Source organism: Taudactylus pleione, unplaced genomic scaffold, assembly GCF_031769625.1.
Source record: "Taudactylus pleione unplaced genomic scaffold, aTauple2 ptg000682l, whole genome shotgun sequence".
Classification (NCBI taxonomy): domain Eukaryota; kingdom Metazoa; phylum Chordata; class Amphibia; order Anura; family Myobatrachidae; genus Taudactylus; species Taudactylus pleione.
In genome coordinates, this window is record NW_028285084.1 from 2,553,229 (window position 1) to 2,575,216 (window position 21,988).

Sequence of the window (21,988 nt, forward strand, 5' to 3'; positions counted from 1 at the left end):
GTATGCATCTCTGTCTTCTCTGCCACTGCGTAGTGGGGATTACTTAAGGTGCCTATCCACTGGAAGACAGGCAAAAGACTGTACCATTACGACATTGTAATCGTACAGTCGTTTGTCAGTCTGTGATGTGCCTACACTGAACGAGCAGTCGTTCAGTGTAGGCATAACCCGGAGGGGGTCTGACCCAGAGGTTGGAACAGGGTTCCAAACCAGATCAGACCCGGAATTTAGCCGGCGTCGACCCAGGATATTCCCGAGTCGTTGCCGTTCACATCGGAGCCAGGTCTGCTGTGACCTGGCTCTTCCAGCGTGGAAGTGGATGTTTGGAGATGACATCTCCAAGCGCCACCGAAGCCGGCCGATCGGTCCGCATGCGGCGAGCTCCAGGTCATAGTGTCCCGGATCACGCAGTTTACACTGCAGGGTTTCGCGGGTCATTCCCGTGTAAAACCCTACAAGTTACCTGGGTTGGATTGCCGGGTCACTCGACCCAGGAAACCAACCCTGTCCCCCTTTTATACCACGGAGCTACCTGGGTTAACCCTGCAAGAACCCGGGTTTTAGCTCTGAGGTATAACTGAAAACTAGGTTACAGAAATAACAGTGTGTATCCAGTCCTATTTCAGTAATTGTAATCAAAGTACACCAAGGGGAATATTTACTAATAACAATAACTTATAATTTTTCTATTACCTTCTAGAAAATGACAGTTAGAATCTGATTGGTTGCTAAGGGAATCATCTCCACTTTTGTAAAACTTTAGTAAATATACCCCTAAAGCTTTTCACCAAAGGAATTCACTTGGAGCCTCCTTTCTTTTAGTTCAATATTGCATACTATGGAATAGCGTGGATAGCTGTTTGCAAGTGGAAACAATACATTCTGATCTCTCTGAGTGAGAAGTTAAGTTTACCTGAAATTCAATTTTTTTTTTTATTTTTTTTTATATACATATATATACACATACACACAATAATATGCATACATCCTGGAAATGATTAAAATTAAACAAGAAAGTTTCTCAGGTTGCAAATTTTTGATGCCTTTGAAGCCCTAAACAGACATTTGTGTAGGCATACAAAAGACACTATATAATATATGAACACGTAGAAACTATAGAAAAGAAGACCCTCAAAATGATGATGCCAGGGTTTATTTTAGCTTATTTTTTAATTGACTTGAAAATACTGTAACAAAATAAAAAGCATAAAAAGTTCACTGCTTGTGCTGAAGGGTTTCCAATGACAGCTTCTACAACCAATTTAGAGTTGTCCTTATCCTGTAATCACATTTTGATTTCAGCTGCTAGTGGGTTCATATTTCCAAATAATGACTGATAAAGTTCAGTTCTATGGGGGGAAAAAAAGAGAAGCACAATTAATAATAGGGTCACTACAATAAATAAACAATAATATAATTTGATCAACACATAAGCATACATAAGGAAAAAAATATGTATTCAATAACTTAGATGAGCGTAAGCAGGATGGAGGATGATTATTCACTGTATATTTTGGGAACATGTTGTGACTGAATGCATAGATGCCTAAAGCCTAGAAGAGGGTGACACTTATTTGATCACTCTCTTGCTTACCATCTGATGTTATTATTCCTACGAAAAATATGAAGCAATGAAATCAGATACATTTGTTTGAAAAACCTAAAATTTCCAATTTTGTTTAAATGTACAGTTAAATTGAGACTTTAATCTCCAATAAACAATTGGAAAACCAAATCATAGAATAATTTTGTTTTACAAAATTTTATCTAAAATTGCCACTTTATATATAGAGATAACCTCCAAACAAACTTGTGGCATTGCTTCTACAATGGAAATCAAATATTGTCAAGGAAGTTTTCCCAACACTGTTGTAGAAGTTCCCACAAATGTGTTGCATTTCCAGTTAATCCCAAACCAGGTCAATTGGGTTTAAGTCTAGAGAATGGTGGCCATTCCATGATTTGAAGCCTACTATATTGTTCTTTTCCTCAAAAGGTAGTTCTGACATATCCTAGAGGTATTATTGATCAATATCATGTCATTATCTTGACCAACTAGGAGCAGACCAGAGGGTATTCCATGGCACTGGAAAATGCTGTGGTAGGCCTTTCGGTTTAGGAAAGATTTCATATTTGTATTTATCGGTCCATAGGACCTTCTTCCAGTCTTCACTGGCAGTGCTTCATGGCCCAGGCAAGCCTTGTTTTTATTCCTGCAGTACAGCTACATGTATTTAACCCGTTATTTGTTACTGAAATTTTTGCTAACCTTAACTTTTTTTCTTTAACCTCTAGCAGGTTACTGCTTACTTTTGTACCATTTTAGGTTATTAGCTGGACTTGATTTGCTTAAATTTCACAAAAGAATTGGGGTGCTCTAAACCTTTTGACCGGTAGTTTTTTTTTTTTACCTACTGTAAATTAGGATAATAGACTTCTGGAAGTAATACATTATCCATATATAAACTACTGTAAAGATATCACTTCACAAATGAAGAGTAAGGTGATTACATCAGAACTAATAATTTCTACAGATATAATTTATACTTATAGTCATTACATATACTTATAGTTATTACATATCATAACATCACTTGTGTATTATAGATGGGCTGCCGGTGCTTAGAATACCAGTGTTGGAATCCCGAAACCTGTCAGAAACCCGGTGCCGGCATCTCAAAGGTAAGCAGTGGGGTTAGGTACTGGGTGCGGGGAAGTGAGGTTTAGGCACCCGGGAGGGGAGGGGGGTGGGGGGAGAGCTTATTTATCAATATTATTTTTACTAAAATAATGTGAAGTGTTATCACATCCTTTTCACATTATTTTAGTATCACTTAAATGTATTAAAGGGCTTTTGGAACAGTTTTTGTAAAAAACTACTCCAAGCCCCTATATTTGCATTCTTTTAGTAAGCAGATTACATTTCCCATACTTGTAATGGAAAATGCGATCTGTTTCAAATTTACTAAAATAAATTGTAAATACATACCAGGAGGGAGCCCTGCAATACTACTACTACTATCTGGAGATGGTGTTTTGCAGGATTCTTCTTTGTTTGCCCTACTCTAGCTCAGTCTGCCCTGCCTGCTGACAGGGACAACAGAGCCTGGAGTGGGCTTCTGTGATCAGCCATGTGTGTCTGATAGATAACAGACGAATTACAAAAAAAAAAAAAATAGAAGGAAAAAAAATATATATTATCCGTACCAGGGGCTGATGATTGGTGAGCTCCTCTGTGAATCCGGTCAGCTGATCACTGGGCTTCTGGTCCGTGACACCAGTCAGCTTCTCTGTGCTTTAAACTGAGATGCCGGTTCACAGCACAGAGAAGCGGATTGTGGTCACGGAGCAGGAGCCTGGCGTTCAGCTGACCGGAGTCATGGAGCAGATCACTGGGTAGGTAGGTTTAGCTGAGGAGGGAGTGGGGAGCTTGTAGCAGGTGGCGCACGTGCGATCACATTCCTCAGGGTATTTTTCGCAAAAATACTCTGAGGAGTGTGGAGAGAGGAAGATTCGCAGGGACAGAGCTTTCTTGGAAGCTCTGTTCCTGCATGCGACGTTTGATACATCATTGCGATGTATTCAAATATCACATTGCGAATTTGGCGATATTAACACTTCCAAACGGCATCTGAAATGAGGATAGTAACAAATATATACGTATTTTCTTAGATATGAGGTGTGCAGATTTGGAGATAAATATGGCTAAATAGCTATGAATGCTTACTGCACATAAGACATTCCATGAGCACAATCAAATCCATTCAAAGAGTTAAACTGCATACCAAAAATTATAATTACATACCAAAGAAACCCTTACATTTTACCAAACTTGTCAATCAAGCAAGTTAATTAAATATAGAGCAATTTGGCAAAAATAATACAAAGCTGTAATGTTGAGTACGAAGTTGTAAATAGCGTACAAGCAGTACGCAATTTACAACAAGGTCAAGATCACACAAATTAAATTGTTTACCGTGATTCACTAGTAAAGCAACATTGGGATAAAGCTCAAGAGGACAGTATGATAGAAACATTGAAATGTTTTGTGATTTTAAAAAACAAGTCTCTAGAGGTTAATGTCTGGTTAATATTCCCTATGCTGAACTGCATAATTGGGTGTGTTCTATAAACCAAAAATATATTAAATGTTTGGCAATTAGTAATATACATAGCTAATACCAATATTAAATGAATGCATTTCATACTAGCCATTTATGTTGTGTTATTTTTCTCTATTTAACCATTTCTATCAGTCCTCATTTTTCAATTTATTATGCATATAGGAGTAAAGCACTACTGACTCTTTCATTTTATATTTATGCACCTAAAAATGCCATTTACTGACTTGCTTATTTCATTACCTGCATATCATATACTGAATTTGATTACAGCCATAACCTCCTTTTGTATAATGTGATATATTTCCTTGTTCTGCCTATAAATTCCAGCGGTTATTTATCTTTAAATCCTGTGACACACAAAAGTCAAACTGAAGGGCAGTGAGAATATACAGCACATCCTGGGCTCATCTGCTGTAAGGGAGATTCTCAGCCACATGAATACGCAACGTGGGACAATCGGAGAGAATGACAGGCAAAACTGTATCTTAGTGAAGTGGGTTTCTAAATAAAACTGCTACATGTCAATGACTGTTCGGGCACAGATTTTTATAGAAGTGTATCTTATGGGTTTTATTTTTTTTTTGAAGGGGGGGTAGTCTGCATAATATTACTATATTCCTATAAACCGATAGATTGCTTCACCAATTCCCCATTTCTCCTCAACAGTAATTAAATGATGGAAAAGAGAAACACAATTAGATGTCAGGGGGCATGTCATTTCATATGGCAGACCATTTTCCATGTCTACTTGAAATCTGTGAATCTTGCTTTCAAGCAAATGTTCTCCTTGCACGGCAATGCCGGTATAATTTCTAGGTAGTAAGCACCACTTACTGTCCCCAGCAGGGTTCACATGTCAGCAGCTGCCACTGAAAGGCTGAAACCAGTGTTTTCGCAGAGCATCATTTCACACACAGGTGGGCAATGCTGATGAACATGCAGTTTCTCTCATGTCAAGCCAGCCTGAAAAGCTGGCTGTATTCAGACCCCTGTATCTCCCTTGGGGATCGGTGTGCAAGAAAAAAAGTACTGCACATAATATCATACTGCAATAAACAGAAGCTACTGGTAAACCAATTAAGATACAGGTAAATGCTGTGCTGAACCAGCAATATTGCTTACTCCGCTATATACAATAACTATGAGGTATAGGCTAAAGCCACATACCTAAATGACATGTTCTCATGTATGAGGAGCAGTGCTTATAGTGCATGGCAAACTGTGTGTGTAATCAAATCTATAAAACAGAATGAAAATATATTTGATAAATAAATCTCCAGCATTGTTGTAAAAAAACAAAACCACCACCTGACCCATCATACGCAAGGGGCACTAGGACTCCTCAGCACCAGTATAACAGGGCTCTTTGCCATTAGACCTGCCATTTTCTGCTTACGGTAACACTGCACACCATATATACGACACAATGGATGGTTTTTCAATTATTTTATATCTGCCCAATATACATTAACAGCTAATGCATTTATTCAACAGTCTGATCTATATTTACCCTATTTGCTTCTGAATTTTGATCCAAACTAATTTTCACAACCCAAATGGCTCAAATGTAATACCCTAATGTTGCTAACACGGTTTGCTCCTGTAAGTGAGAATCTGTTTATCTAAATATCAAGCTCAATAGATTCTGAATTTCAGGAACAGTCTGTTCTAGGAAGACAGACAAAGTGCTTTGGAAAGAATGTGATTGTGCCAAGTCAGTGGACTGTGAACTGAAAGAATACAGAGCGCAGAGCTTCACAGTGCGGCCTCAGACAATTCATTTTTCTTCTTCACCTGAAACAACGCTAAACCTGGAACACAGACTCACAGTGACTGTGTTTTGGAGCCTTATACTAAATGGTCATAAAGGAGCTATAAACATATGCCCTAAATTAACCTATATATTTTTTACAGGTGCCACACTATATTATACATATAGCGCTCATTTTTTATTGTGATTATCAACTATAGCCCATCGAGCTGCTTCACAATTTCAGTGCGGTAGTACATATTTAAACTTATTTTCATATGTACAGTATGCACCACTGTAAAATTACATTTGAACACTTTCATTTCGCTCTAAGTAAGGGAAAGCGACTAAAAAAACGATTAGAAAATATTACAAAGAAAAATAAGTTGCATGAGATATAAATTATTCAGTGTTTGTAATAAAATGCAGCAACTGGAACCCAAAAAACTCATAGTAGTATTGGTACAACACCAGCTCAGAGGATGAGACATCAACTTGGGTTATTTAGGCCAGTGGGTAATAAATCGTAAAGTTGATTGAACATTTTGGTGAAGTGCGTTAACCTTCAGGAGGCGGTTGCCTGCAGCACTCAGTGACAACCAGCTGTATACAATCAGAGTATTAACAAAGAGGGGAGAGAACTGTTAAAAGTCCTTGTTTTATAGGTTTAGTTTTTTGAGTGAACAAGATGATCTTTTTAATCTGTTACTATGTGCATTACGTCCATCCAAAGTCAATAGATGGACTGTAATTCCATAATTTGTCATATTAAACAGAGCCCAGTAGTTTAGAAGTTTCACCCCATATTTTACGTCACCACATTTTACTGTAAGTCTGCAAAAAAAAAGTATAAAATATTGTTTATAAAAAAATAATATACTAAACAAGAGGGAGAATCAAGTGCTTACTCACTAGATATAATAGTAAGCATGACTATGACACATTGCTAGGTTATAGATGGTTAAGTACAAGCAAATATTTTGAAATGGATTATTTTGTAAGGTGTAAATGGCTAGAACTGGGGGTGGGAACTTACATAGGTAAACAGGGACATGTTGAAAGGCAGGAGAGGTGGGTTGTCAGTCTCACTTTGTCATGGAAGGGGTGCAAAACAGTAGTGATGCCACAGCTGTCAACTTTTATGGACAGGGTGCATTGTCTGATAGCATATTTGCCATATATCCCACAGAAGATATGTACCATATAGCAATTTGAAATAAGGCTACATTACTTTACTCTATCAAATAAATTCGTCATCAGGCTTATTCAGGAGTAACGCTAAATCAACAGGCACGCAAATAGTAGTGACCTGATCAATCATATTGGACAATATTGAGAGAATTTTGGGCATTCCCCCTCCATGTAATGGTATGAGCCAGTGGTTCAAAATTCCCCCCTGCAAAGAATAGAGACACTTTATGGAGTATAGATGGAAACAAATCCCATTTTAATGTAAATCATCTAGTAGTTCCCGAAAAGTGATTAATGCAGACATTTTTGCCATTTTTCTTACAGCATCATATTCCCTGCCCAGTGTCACTTTGTAAATGTAAAATACTAGAGACAGAAACAAAAACATGACAATAAAGAACACTGATTATTCCCACATAGCTAATGTGACAATTTATGACAGTCAAGAAAACTACCTAAAATGTAGTGACTGCATTTTGCAAATAATCCTCTAATCACCCACTTAGAAAGCTATTGGGCTAAACTGGAAAGGGCCCTGCAGCAGCCTAAACTCAGGGGAAAGAGAAAAACAATGGTTATACATGTACCCACAGGTTTTTTTTTTCATTTTCTTAGGTCACAGAATAGTGAAATTTGTATGGATGTTCTTACCACTGATTAAACACAAACACTAATGACAAACTCCAACACTTTTCTTAATTGCAAGATAGACAACTGATTAAGTAGTTAGCTGCTTTTCTACTGTAGAATAAACCGTACAATTAGTTGTCTGCAGGGGCTACAAGTGATTGGAGGCCATGTGTGTCTCCTATTTAGGGGCGCAGGAAGGGCACTAAACAGGTCAGAGGGCGCTGGCTGGAGATTGGCAGCTGCTTAATCGCTGACAGACTGGTAGCTCCAGAGGTACTGCTTCTGCCAGCGTTATGCCTGTGATGCACAACTAGTGGAGCCGGGGTTGAGTCCTAGTGAAGAGAGGCTGTCTGCTAGATGGGACCACATACGCTGACTTAGGGGTGGGCCATCGGTGGAAAATATCTATGGCAGTGGTGGGGAACCTGTGGCTCTCCAGCTGCTGTGAAACTACACATCCCAGCATGCCTGCCACAGTTTTTACCTCCCTAACAGGAAAACTGTGGCAGGGCATGCTGGGATGTGCAGTTCCACAGCGGCTAGAGGGCTGCAGGTTCCCCTCCCTGATCTATGGTATAAAACCATACAAAGGGAAACCATTGATGGTCTTGCCTGCGCTATGACATACTGGGATGCCGGTCAATCAGAACCAAGAGAGGAGGCTTTGTGTGTGTCAGGAGGCAGAGCAAGGCTCAGTGTCGTGGCATTAAGTTAAAAAATACATTGGGGGCTTCCTGCCATTAATGGTGGAGAACCATTGGTTTTCTGCCACCGATGGCAAAACAACCTGACATCGACTGTTAACCACTGATTTTTTTTGTAAACATCAATGGTTGATGGCCATCCCTCAATGCATCGTGGTGAACCTGGCAGCCAAAACTGAGTGAAATTACTGCCTGTCATTCTGCCTTGCAGAATCTTCATCATATATTGTTGGGTCCCTTTCCTGAGGTAATTAAAATATTTAGCAAAATTTAATATGGGGGAAGGCACCGTAGCTTAGGCATACTCCGGGCACCATGGCTCCACGCTAAACCCCTGCTCCTATTGGAGTGTAGGGAGTTATATTAGACTCTGCATAATGTGGCTTGGGGCAAGTGTTTAATAAATCCATTCCCTCCTTGCTGATAGATCTTCATGTCAGTTGAGTGTGCAGAACACCCTGAAGTACGGATAGAAGGCCCTTTTTATTAGCCATAAACATACTTACTGACCCACAGTCTTTATATAGTCAAAGCCCTCACTTTGGACCTCATTCAGAGGAGGTCGTACGCCTAACGACCGAGAAACTGAAAAAGGAAGCAATCGCATGGCCAGTTGGTCGCAACCAAAGTGACGCCCATACGTGAACAATGCACCTCCTCTAGCCAACAAGTGATAGCAGTTAGTGATCTAGTCAATCGTTGTCAGTCGCTGTATGTTAATTTTCTTCTGATGGTTGCGGCCGCTTGTGTTGTGTTGATGCCCACAAAAAAAAAAAACGCATAGAGAAAGCCATCACCATGAAATTTATTTATTCTTATTATTCACTAATGCAAACGCAGCTGAATCAATTACAAGCCAATTAGCAGTGTTATTAGCTTCAACAATCGATTATTAGCTGCTTGCATTGTGTGACTCAAAATAGAAACATCAATCCTCACATCAGTTACGTTTGATACTATTGATTGTACTGTGTGGCTTGCGGGAGCTCCTACCCTACACCTTAAGCTGTACGATCAGCCAGCCCTCTAACCTGCTCGAAGAGTGACGTTTTACTACTTCTGGCCTTCTATGTCGGTCGTAGCAAGTAATTTACGTACGCCCCTAAAACGCCCCTCAAAACGCTGAAGCATGCCTGCGTTTTCAGACCACCACCCCCATCAACACCCACAAACGGCCTTTCATGTCAATCAACTCTCGGAAGCCACTTCCTGCTCGTAAGCCGTACGATCGACAGCATTTTGGATTGCAAAGCCTCGTACGCACAACTAACCGTGCACATACGTGGTTTGGAAACATCGGATGCGTATGACTGAGTGGCTGCTTATGACCGTCTCTGAATGAGGTCCTTTATGCTTGGTACTCACTGCACAATATATTATTGTTCAGTGCATCTGGCCGTGTGTGCACACAATAGGTCTCTGAACTATGTCTTTCGCAAATATATTACACCAGCTGTGCAGCATGGCAGATGTGATATCTGGAAGATATGTCGTTCACATCTGCTCCTGTGTACACCCGACTGACAGACCAGCTGGCCAGTGATAATGAGGTCACAGCAGGTTCCTTTGGCCAGACACATCGCGCGGCCGAATTGGTGTGTATGCTTACCAAAATTGGTCTTTCAGCCAATCCACCAGCCAAGTGTGTAACCTGCATTAGTCTTCAGAAGTTATCCATAGCATATCTTGAATAAAAGTCTTGATCCAATCTTGTTAGAGTGGTTCATGCAAACCTACACACAATGATACACCACCACCAATTATCCCCCCCGTTTCAAAAAAAATAAATAGTAAGCACTAGATAAATATTCACTTTAAATTGAATAGTATTATGTTGCCATATCAGAAGACTTGATAACAAATAGCTGTACACTGTATAGAATAAGAAAAAAAACAACTCAATTTCTTTCAGTCAGGTGGTCACAAGGTGGCACTCTAACATTCATTTCGAGCAGAGTTAGAGAACTGTCTGCAAGTAAAGGCCATAAATTACACAGTAAGCCTGCCATCATCACCATCATCCTAGCGCTTGGAAGAGATTCAGAAAGGTCTGTTTCAATTCCCTCTCTTTTGGTCAGGTCAGGATTGGGTACTTTAAGCCTGTGCAAATGCTTTTAGCCCTGCGGCTTTAAATTACAAAAGATGACATGTGACCTGTGCCTTGCCTCTCATGAGATCAGCTATAAGATTTATAAATATTTAAGGAGGTCAGTATTGGCCTAAACAACAGGACACGCTGAAAGAGTGATGGCAGCTAAAAAAAAAAGCAATGGCGAAACACTAGTCTTAAGATTTTAGCAATGTCCAAATATTCATTGCACTAGTTGGATAAACCGAACGATTTAAAAATGTGCACAAAATTAGTTTTCTGTATTATTAAGCAGACAAGGCTGTGTCCTCAAGTGAGGAATCTTCAGAATCTAAAATGTGTATAAAATTCCATTTAAGTGTATTTTTTTGTTAACCCATTACTAAAACGTGTTGTACAAAGGTCTGCTCAAATAACATTCTCTAAGGTGTATTAACCCCTGGTGTTAGGTTTGCATAACATAATATGAGCAAACCGCATTATATATTTTTTCTAACACCTATAAATTTGCATCTGTGCCATAAGCATTTAATAGGAGTTTCATATGCCTTTGAATTCAATGGGGTTTCCACTATGTGCACTGCATGTAGAAACCCTACCGAGTTAATGAGAAAGATCCAGTAATTTAAAAATACAAAACAAAACCCACATATACAAACAAAATAAACACCTACTATAGTTTTTGCTTAACTGAAGTATTTCCCGAAACATTTCTGTATTTTATTTATGGGGCAAATGTAAAGCGGAAAACCTGAAGTGGAGAGTGTGAGCAGAGTACAGCTCATTCTATACCACTACTATCAAAGGATGTGTAAATGAAGAGGAGTGGAAGTAGTACTTTTTTTTTAGGTTTCCTTGTTTCTACTATTTAGGAAGTGTGTGTGGGGGGGGGGGGGGGGATTTAATTGTTTTTTGCGTATCGCTCAGTCATGGGCACCCTACAGAGCGATTCAATTGTTGCTCTGATCAGGTGCGAGTGTCGCAGTGCTAACTTTTCTCCTCAGTCTCCTGAGGTGGCCAGCAGAAATGTGCAAAAAGTTTCTGGTCACCAAAACCAGTACCTTAAATGGGTTTAGCTGCTTTGCGCTGCTAAACCCGATGCTTTTGAGCATTATAACCAGCCAATAAACAATTAAATCGCTTCACAAGAGTCCCATTAAGACTTTTTTATTTTTTAACTAATTCTTTGAATGACAGAAATTCATTATTCAGTAAAATTGATAACTACTATATCTTAGCAAAAAGGGGGGGGGAACATGGAGTGATTTTTTTTTCTCTAAACTTAAAATAAATGATTCCAGAAATCAATCCTAATTAAAATAATGTTGTTGTTGTTTTTTTTAGAGGATCAAAGGGACTATTTGCATATGACTAAAATGCATGACTGGAGGGCACTACCGTAATTTGTGGCTCTTTGTCATGGATGAAACACAAGGAAAAAAAACAATCTCCAAAACATGCAACACTGTAAACAAACACCACAATATATATTCTGTGAGTGAACAAAATAACTAATAAAATAATTATGTGTCTTGCCTGTATAGTCTAGAAGCCTGTAGAATATTTTAAGAGGCCTGGGAAAATGTGCATCCACTGACATCAACAGAATAGGCTTCCAAATGTTACGCAGCAATGGTACTTGTTTTGGATGCAAGGGCTATCTGAATGAAGACTTCTCTTGCCTTAGGACAGAAATACAATCTTTAATAAAATATATTAAATCAAGGATGCACATGTTTGTGGCCTAGTTGCCTTTTTATTTTATTGACTGCAATGAGTTCAGTCAAACGCCATTTGAACTGCAACAGGTGTATAGTTTGATTATTCCAGGGTCAGTTTGTCTAGTTTAGTATGTTAGCAGAAATATTTGTTTATTTGTATTTGCATTTTCTCATGTGCTGAATGCCCCTAACACTTGTATAGCTATTTGAAACGGACAGGTATGAACACCTGATAATAAAAATAATAATAGTACATTCTTGCAAAGTGACCACTATAACCTCATATTTAACTATGAACTGGTATAATGTTAATGGTAATTATCCCCCTGTTCAGCATCCTAGAATGCACCTTTGCAGCTGCTGAATGGACCAAACTGCTAACCAGCTTTCTGTCACTAACATTGCAAAGTCCTTTTTCCTTTTCAGTTTTCCCTGTATTGCCTATGTGCATAAACCTACATGAAACTACATTGCTAATTTATACCCCAGTTTGTCAATAATAATGTAGTTGCACTGGCATGCATGGAATGAGTGTGGTCTTACAGAAGTGTTTCCAATACTGAATTTACACAGTAGCAAATTGCTCCCACAAGGTAAGACAGAAAGTGGAGAATAATTGAGGCATATAGGTGGTATAAGCATGGCACAGTAATGTATAATTCAGAAGACTGAAGGGAGTGAGATTCAGGGGCTCAGAGAGTACAGTTGTAGATATGTAGTCTCTGAAGTGGTTCGGCCATGGCCCAGACAAACAAGGTCCTGGTATCAAGCTGCTCTAGGAAGGCACGCAGATGGTATAAACCAGGAAGACCTTGTTGAGAGGAAGCTGTACAGAAGGTGCCGATTACAGGGAGTGGGCAGACAGTCTCTGGAATACCAGAACTCCATAGGGGGCAGCAAATGGCGGATCAGCTGGGAACATGACAGGAAAAATCCTTCAGTGTTCGACTGTGGATGTCTTCATGAGTCTGTGCTGGTAGTAGCCATAGACTCAAGAATGCAACACAAGCAATCTGGCTGAGCTGGATGCAGGCTCTGTGACACAAAGTAATAAAGAGCCCCCCAAATCAGAGTTGAGGAGTTGTATGGGGATAGGTTTGATGCAGTCACAGCTTGCACGCCCTCCCTGTAGCTCACCCAGTGCATGGCACATAATTTCCGCAGATCATTCTAACCCATTTGATGGAACTTCTGAGAATGTTTCACAGAATCCTGGTAGGGAATCACTGCTCTCAAGATTAATAAAAAAAACAAGACCCAATACTGACCCCTGTGGCACACCACTAACAACTCAGTCTCAATTTATGGTTAGAATTACCCTTCGCATATTATTCTTTCAGTATTTACCCATGTACATACTTTTATTTTCCTAGAGGTAGTACTCCCATCTTATGTAACAAACATTTCAGGGAAAAGGTATTGAACATTTGGTAAAATCCAAACATATCTATTGCAGGAATCGGTATGGAATCCCGGCTGCCGCATGGCCGGCAGTTTGATTCCCAGCAGCGGCAGCCCGACAGATCAGCAGAGCTCGTCAGCGGAAGCTCGACAGCGCTGGAAATCCCGATCATCCCTAAGGTAAGTATAAATTAACCTAACCTAACCCCTAACCCTCCATAGGGGTGCCTAACCCTAACCTCCCCTTCCCCGCTGCCTAGACCTAAGTCCCCCGGGGGGTGCCTAACCCTAAGTGCCGCCCGGGTGCCCTAAACCTAACCCTCCCCCCCCCGGCTGTTCGCTCGCGGCGCCCGGCGACGGGGAAATGACAGGCGTCTAGATATAGATGACCGGCATTTCACCCTCGCCGGGATATGACAGTTGGGAAGCTGGCTGCCGGTATTAAGGCAGTCGGTTTCCCGATTGTATATCCTATTGCACTACCAAAATCCTTCTTCATACAAAGTAATCAGATTAGGAATGATCGGTCTTTCGTAAAACCTGTGTTGTCATTTTGGCCTAAAAATATTTAAGAACTGAATGCCTTGGTAAAGATATCTGCTTGCAGCATGTCATTGGACTATTTTCAGATCCACAAAAATGCTGCTTGAGCTAATCATCCTTTACCACAACCTCACTTAAATGCCATTTTTCTGGAATAACCGTTTTCTTTGCTGCAGACAAAAACAAAACATTCAAATACTATTTAAAAAAAAAAAACAATGCATCTGGGTAGCCACAATCGCTATCTGATGAATTTATAATCTCTGAGGACATTTCCCCCTGCCAGTCATCTCTAACTTGTACTACCTTCACCATTTCATTAATAAAAATGTGCTTTAATCATGGTAGAAATCGTATCCAAACATTCTTGTAGTAATCCTTGTCCACGGCTATAAATGGGATTGTTATACAATTTACAATGCCATCTTGCAAAGTGGCTTTTAACTCCTTCAGTAAATTTGCTTTAGCTACTTGACATTAAATGCATTTAATCAGACAGTTTAGAAAAAAAAATGCATAAACGTCCCTATCCCATACTTAAAATAATCAAAACATTACCTATGCAAAAAGCACATAGGGGCTGATGCAAACTTGAATGTAAATCAGTTTGCGATAGTATCTTGAGTGTTTGTGCACTGTGTATCCTCAAGGGGCGTAACTGTGTAGCACCAAGGCAGAGTTCAGAGAGGGCGATGTAGACGGAATTGTGAGCAATGCAGAGTTGGGTGTACGTGCCATTATGCCAGTTTCAGACTGATCCCTTGCACCAGGGATAGGACAAAAATAATGACGAAGGCTACAGTATGAGCCTGCATATGGACAAATATATGAACTTCGTTCCAGCATACAGTAAGAGCATTTATAGACAACTTTTGTTCAACACTGCATCAATCCCATCGTGAAGTTAACCATTACAAAAAAATCTTGTATAATGCTTTCCACCTTCAGATGTACTTGCAGACTTAATTTCTCCATTTAGGGTAAGTTCTGGAGTGAGATGCAGCTGAGCACTGAGGTCCCAGAACAGCCCTCCTCCTCCCACAGTTATAATTATGCCCCATAACTGTCCCTCTTCCTCCATTAATTAGGTCAGACAGTTACCCCCATCCTCAAACAATTATGTCCAATAACTACCGCCCCCAGTAGTGGTCCCCCCTATGCAGTGCTCCCAGTAGTGGCCCCCACTATGCAGTGCCCCAAGGAGTGGTCTCCTCCTATGCAGTGCCCCAAGGAGTGGTCCCCCCCTATGCAGTGCCCCAGAAGTGGTCCCCCCTATGCAGTGCCCCCACCAAAGAACTAGGTGGGAAAGAAAAAAATGCATTTAGCTGAAGTTGCATGTGGGAGAACAACCACCAACAAATGAGTTATGTGAAGGACAAATAGTTTCTAACACATTTTGTAAACATTTCCTTTGCTTGTGTATAATTGAATATGTATGAATGAATGTCTAATAGATCTACTGTCTTCCTCTACATACTATACATGAAGGTGCTACCAAATCCGGAGATGGTAATAACAGACCCGGTAACATAGGGGTAGAGGGGTTGGGAACGGGATCCTGGCATTCGTTTCTTTGTTTTTTTTCACTATCTTAAAAAAAAAAAAAAAAAAGACAGTCTTTGTCCTCTGTAATTCCAGCAGACAGAACCTCTCATGCCTCCTGACTGAGTGCTACATGGCATCTTTAATGATGATATATGGCTGTCCTTTTCTGTGGCTCAACTGGGAGGAGGTGTAGGGTGGTCAAACATGTGACACTGCTAGGATGGGTATCAACAATCGGATTATAATCCATGTCAGCTTCAGTTAATGCAAGACTGTAATCCTCTTTAACAAGAGATCAAAATCAGTGCCATGAGTTATGTTCAGTCTGTAATCAGATAAGAAACAGAGCAAGTCTCTAATAAAAGAGTAATGAGAAGCCTTAATGATGCTGTTAAAAGGTATCACAAGTTAAAATATGGCTCTTGTTCTAACCGATTAAATCAATGCTGCATATTTGCAGTCTTGTCCTACCTGTCAGACCAACCTGTGACTTCAGAAAAGATAAACACTCTACTAAACTTCAACAAATGAACCCATTTAATACCAGAAGAGCAGTGGGGGGAAGGAGTTAAAGCACCACTATGCCTCAATTACAAATTGCCTTACATATTAAAACTTCTAAGAGCTTTAATTTCATACAATTTTCAAGATTTTATAAGAGCAGAATAAATATGTCTGTGTCAAACATACACACCCCAAGAGGGCACAGAGTGTAGTATTTTGAGAAAATTGTCAATCAATTATTGTCAATCAATTATACAAAATATATTCTGCATGCAAAATAAAAAGTAGAATAATTGCTCATCTAAAGTATGCATGCTCCTTCTCTTCCAGTTATTCCTGTACATTCGTAAGGAGATGCAAGTGGGAGATATGCCTAAGGCTGCATATACGTACATGCAAATTTGCGCAATTTACGCTATGCAAACTGGATTAAGTTCAGCTCAGCACCAGACCCAATGTTCTCCACTGATTTCTCCATTGTAAGAAAATTGGTGGATAACCTGTGCCAATCTTTTGTAAATATAAACATTCTGTGAAGTCATACAAGGTAACGGACTTAAAATAAAAAAATATTATAAATGAAAGTCTAAAAAGCAAAGTTAGAGAAGAAAAATAAAATGGATTGAGAGCCCATATTCAGTATGCAAAGTTAATTAACGTTAATATAGCACGGGTACATTTCCGGTTTAAGTAAAATTGCATGCCTTATATTTTAAGAACTTCTTTTATTTTTTAATTAATTTGTATATTATTGTTTTAGGTTAGGCATCATCATACAAATAAATCAGTGCAAATAATCTAGAAGCTTGTCAAAGTATACACAATTCATGAAAAGCAGCCCTACTAAATTCAGCAAATACTTAAAGAAAACTCACTCACCAGAAATACTGCCTGAAGAATAATACCATAAAACAAAAGTATAAAAAAATTACACATGGCTGGTGTTCTTGTGTTATAAATTACTTTAATACTGGACTAAAGTGCTGTACGGTATTTCATAAAAACTTCCTGCTCCCTTAGGTATTGATCTTGGTCCAAAAATACAACTTGGGATGCATCCAAATACATTACAACAAAGGAGAGAGAGAGAAATTAACTTGGATAATGCTGACAGCTGCAATAAGCATTCGTACAGGACTCTGGAAATTGGAATCATTTAGGGAGTTAGAGGCTTGATGGAGGGAGCGGAGGACATACTGCAGTATAATAGAGTTAAATGTATTGACAAGGAGAAAGAGGCAGCACATGGACACCTATAGACAGTGGTTCCCAAGGTTTGTGGTGTGGTGACACATCTGCCAACAGGGATGCCGCAGGATTTATTTTAAAATATTGTAATAAATAAAAGCACAATCATGAACATTTATGTTTACAAATCTAAGCAAATGTGTCCTTTACAATTAAAATACATAGCCCATATATAGCACATATTTAACATAGCATTAGAGGTGTTTTTTGTTTATTAACAGGTTGTCTTGAAATCACTAAATTCTGTACAATAGTGTAAAACTATATTGCCATGGCAACATTTTAAATTGTAAGAGGTTACTGCCCAAAGCTACCTAATATAATGTAAAATATACATCCATAAAAGCACTTGTATATCAGACCTGTGTGATTGGGAGCTGCAATGATTATTCTATGGGTGGAACATGACAATATTTAAAGTTGAAACACTGATTTAATGGTTGGACAAGCACACATTTTGTACAACCTATATTTCGTATCACATGTACACACACGTATGTTTTCGGAGAGTGGGAGGAAACCGAAGTACCTGGAAGAAACTCCTTACAGATAGTTTTGTTCTGGGCCACGGTACAGGGCACCACAGGGCAGGGGGCGCTGTTTGAGCCTATCAATTTTTTGTTTATAAACACTCTCACTTGCAGCTTCCTCTTCTTTTATGCCTGGCATTTCCTGGCTGCCCCTATCTCCTCCCTGGCAGACTCCCCGTCCATCTGGCCACCTCCCCAGGCACCTTCAGTCACATCCTCTTTTATTTAACACACACAACTAATTGCACCACAATTTTCTGATGGCAGCCTTGGACACAGCCACCGATTCCCAACCCAGGTGTTAACAGCACACCTTGAGTAGCCTCGCTGGTGAGTTCAGCTGCCGGCACAGGGTACGTACACGCATACACATACACTACAAGTAGCCCGCTATCTATACCTTCAGTTGTGGATCTACACTACTGGCTCCAGGCTTGTGCATGGTTGTTCTAATGGACAAATCCTGCAGCAAGTGCAGCTTCACCAGTGCTCTCCTACATCTAGAGCTGGTGAGTTATACTGCATACAGTAATTATTGTGCATCATCACTGCAGCCATTGGATTCACACTGTATTTGGCAGTGACACCTGGATAACAGTGGTCCAAAATGATCGGTACCCCTTCATCATTGTGTGAGGCAAATCAGATTTGTCATGGCTCTTACCATTGAGACCATGCCCCTTTTTTGGGCACGCATCTTTGGTCCCTATTTAAAAAAATAGGGTGGGGTTGCTAATGCTGTTTTTTGGCCCAGGGCACCAAAAAGTCTAGTTACGGCTCTGGTGGCTATTGGTTGGGAATTGAACGCTTGACTTTTTTTTTTTTAAGTGTAAAAATACTGCCAATGAAATGTAATACGTTTACGCATTCATGATGTGAGAAATTAATATATTATGTTCTTAGCTGGCTAGCTCTTTAGGAGCAACAACATGCCATCTGCACCAGAAAGCTCTATAGTGAATGTTACATATTAGCAACTAAATATAATATTTTAATTTTACTCTTTTCTATATATTTTTTAAATTATTGCATGAGATGCCACAGTCTACATCCCACAAATGATACCCCACGTACAGGAAGGAAAAGAAATTTAGGCGGTCGCATTGCAGTGCACTCATATAAGCTCTTTAAGACCCTGCCAGTCTTAATTTTGGTTTCAGATACTTTTTATAAGATATGTCCAATCCAGTGGGTATTTAAATCCCCCACGGGTGATGCTAAAGCACTACAACGCATACTCTTTTACACCCTATTCACACAAAGATAGACTAATACTTGTGATTACATTAATATACTCTACCACTGATCAAATCAAGATAACTAAAAATAAGTATGCAAGAATATTGTAACTATAGGGACATTTTATTTTTTTATTTTTAACATATTTATCACAATATTTAATGTACTAATCTACAATGATCATTAACCAGCATTTGATAAAGTAAAGCATGTATATAATATGTACTAGTAGAGGTGAGTGCATTGAATGGTTTGTTTTATAATTACTATATATATCCTACTGCCTTGTTATTCCTGCAATAAGCAGACCTGCCACAAGACAGGGCTATATTAAATGTCAGCCTTCTAAATGACATGTCCTCTTGTAAGCCTTATCTTTATTTTTTTAATTTCAATCTCCAATACATTTCGGAGAACTGTCACGCTAGTGAGAGCCGTGTCTCACTGATTGCATAATCACTGTAGCTTCCAGGTGAGTGAGAAGGCTGCATGCAGCTATAAAGAACAGAGATCATTAGCACCTCCAGTTATTCTCTACAGTTCTGTGGAATTTCGGCTGTTATGCTGACAAAGCATATATTCGTATCCGTCCATTTGTGGTAAATTGCAAAAACAGATCCAAAAGCATGAGCTGGCCTAACCAACTAACAGCTATAAAACATGTGAATAGACCATATATTTGAGAAATTAAGCATTCAAAATAAAGGATATCCTAGTAAAGGAAAAGTTTGGCTCAGAAAATATGCACTTGAAAAGGAATTGTAAAATTGGCAAGACTCTTCTACCCAAGCTGCATCTTAATTTAAAGAAAACTATCTATTTAATAAAAAAAAATAAAAACAAAATAAGAATCTGATAATAGCTGTTTCAGTCCTGATTTCACAGTGGCAACATGTTTTCAAAACTGCATTCATAAACTTAAAATCATTAAAATGGGGTTTCCGCTTTCCATTCTCTGGCAGTGGAGAATGGAGGGGGCACCTACTCTCCCCATAGACCTGTTGAGGGCACAGAATGACTGGGGGAGGTAAGCAGGCACTGTAGGAGAGTTGTGGAGCTGGGTTGTGACGGCCGGACTCGTTGCTAGGCAATGGGCACTACCGGTCTGTGTATTCTTTGAAGCGCTGACTGAGAATAAGCAGTGGTGGTATTTAATATTGGAAGGCTTCCCTGTGGCAGATATTAACATGTTAATATGCAATTGAGTGTCTTAGGGGGGATGGATAGGTTACAATAACCATTTTAAGAGCTGGTTAAAGTTTTTTGATTGCCCGGTGACATCACTTCCGTTGGCGTCCCATGTGACCCGACCGTGTGGGTATTTAAGAAGGGTGGATTGCACTAAGGGATATGTTGTTGTCTTGTCCTGTTTGGGGTTTTTAGGTCCTGAAGGTGGTCACCTAGTGTGACCGAAACATCGACCATGTTTGTATCTGCAATGTAAGTAATAAAGTCTATGGGGTCTATTTACTAAGCAGTGTTAGGAGACAGAGTGAAAAGTAATAAGAAAGTGATATGGTGCCAGCCAATCAGCTCCCAACTGCCATCTCACAGGCTGTGTTTGAAAAATGACAATTGGGAGCCGATTGGCTGGCACCTTATCACTTTTCACTGTGTCTCCTAACATTGCTTAGTAAATGGACCTCTATGTCTTGGCAGAAAACCTGGTGAGTGTTCCAATTTTTATTTTATTATAAATGTGCTGCTTAATTTCCCTGGTGGGGGAGCACTGTGGTATCTCCCAAGGAGTTGGAAACCATGGAAATGTGAGTGCCATCCTATCATTGCATTATAGATAGATTATAAATATATAACATAAGTATATACCTGCACACATACAAATACGTATATCTAGGTAAAATGGTATGGTTTAGATATTAAATTTGTACATACTACAGAGTATATCGGATATTCTTCTAAAAGTTGACTTTTCATACAGATGATCAGATGTATGAAGCACAGCTAGTGCTGGTCCATTACACTGATTTACTCACTAGCATACCTTCCAGCATAGAAGATGTTGTGGACATATAAGAATAATTGCTAATATGTAGGATTAATGTATTACCTGTTTATGCTTCCAGGTTATAGGTTTATCAGACTCATGTGAATATTACTTAGAATGTATATTGGGCTAGATTACCAGGGTTGGATGTGCAGAGAATGTCCCATGACAGTAGTGACAAATGCTTAACTGATAAGAAAGAGGACGAAAGGCTGAAGAACAAGTCGATATCATGCTGTCATGGAGCCATTTGATAAACATTATTAATCTATTACTCACCTGGCCTCATCATTCATTATGCTGTTGCCTATAGGAGCCATGAAGCTGACCAGTTTGCTATGGACATGATACCTGCATAAGGAAACACAAACAATTATGTTACTAGTGATCATCATGCCAACTAGTATCACGTACTATATTGTATATGAAACATATAAACCATTTGATGGGCATTATAAACACTTATAACAAAGGACAATACAAAGCAATAGATTATTTCCAATATAGTCAAATCCCCATTAGATCGTTTCGCTGTCCTCCTCAGTTACCATACGAGAAGTCGCACCACTACCCGCTCTGTGTATATTCTCACTAAGCAGCAGCAATCTTTTCACCTGTTTTTTCGCTGAAATTTTAAAACTGCTGTAGGTTTCTGCATGGTCAAAGAAATATTTTTAAGCAATGCCAAAATTACATTGGCAAATGCAGAAACATGTTTTAAAAGAAGGACAGCCAATGTCATTAAGAACTATCTTCAGCATAAA

General features: G+C 39.4%; 1 protein-coding gene across 1 annotated transcript in view; it reads right to left on the reverse strand.

Moving 5' to 3' along the window:
* Positions 1-972: 972 nt before the first annotated feature.
* Positions 973-21,988, reverse strand: part of AATF (apoptosis antagonizing transcription factor) — a 139,268-nt gene continuing 118,252 nt past the window's right edge. Inside the window, 2 exon segments of the mRNA XM_088455959.1 lie at positions 973-1,349; positions 21,504-21,575. Of these exon segments, the coding sequence (XP_088312085.1) occupies positions 1,286-1,349; positions 21,504-21,575 (136 nt within the window). The 3' untranslated portion in view covers positions 973-1,285.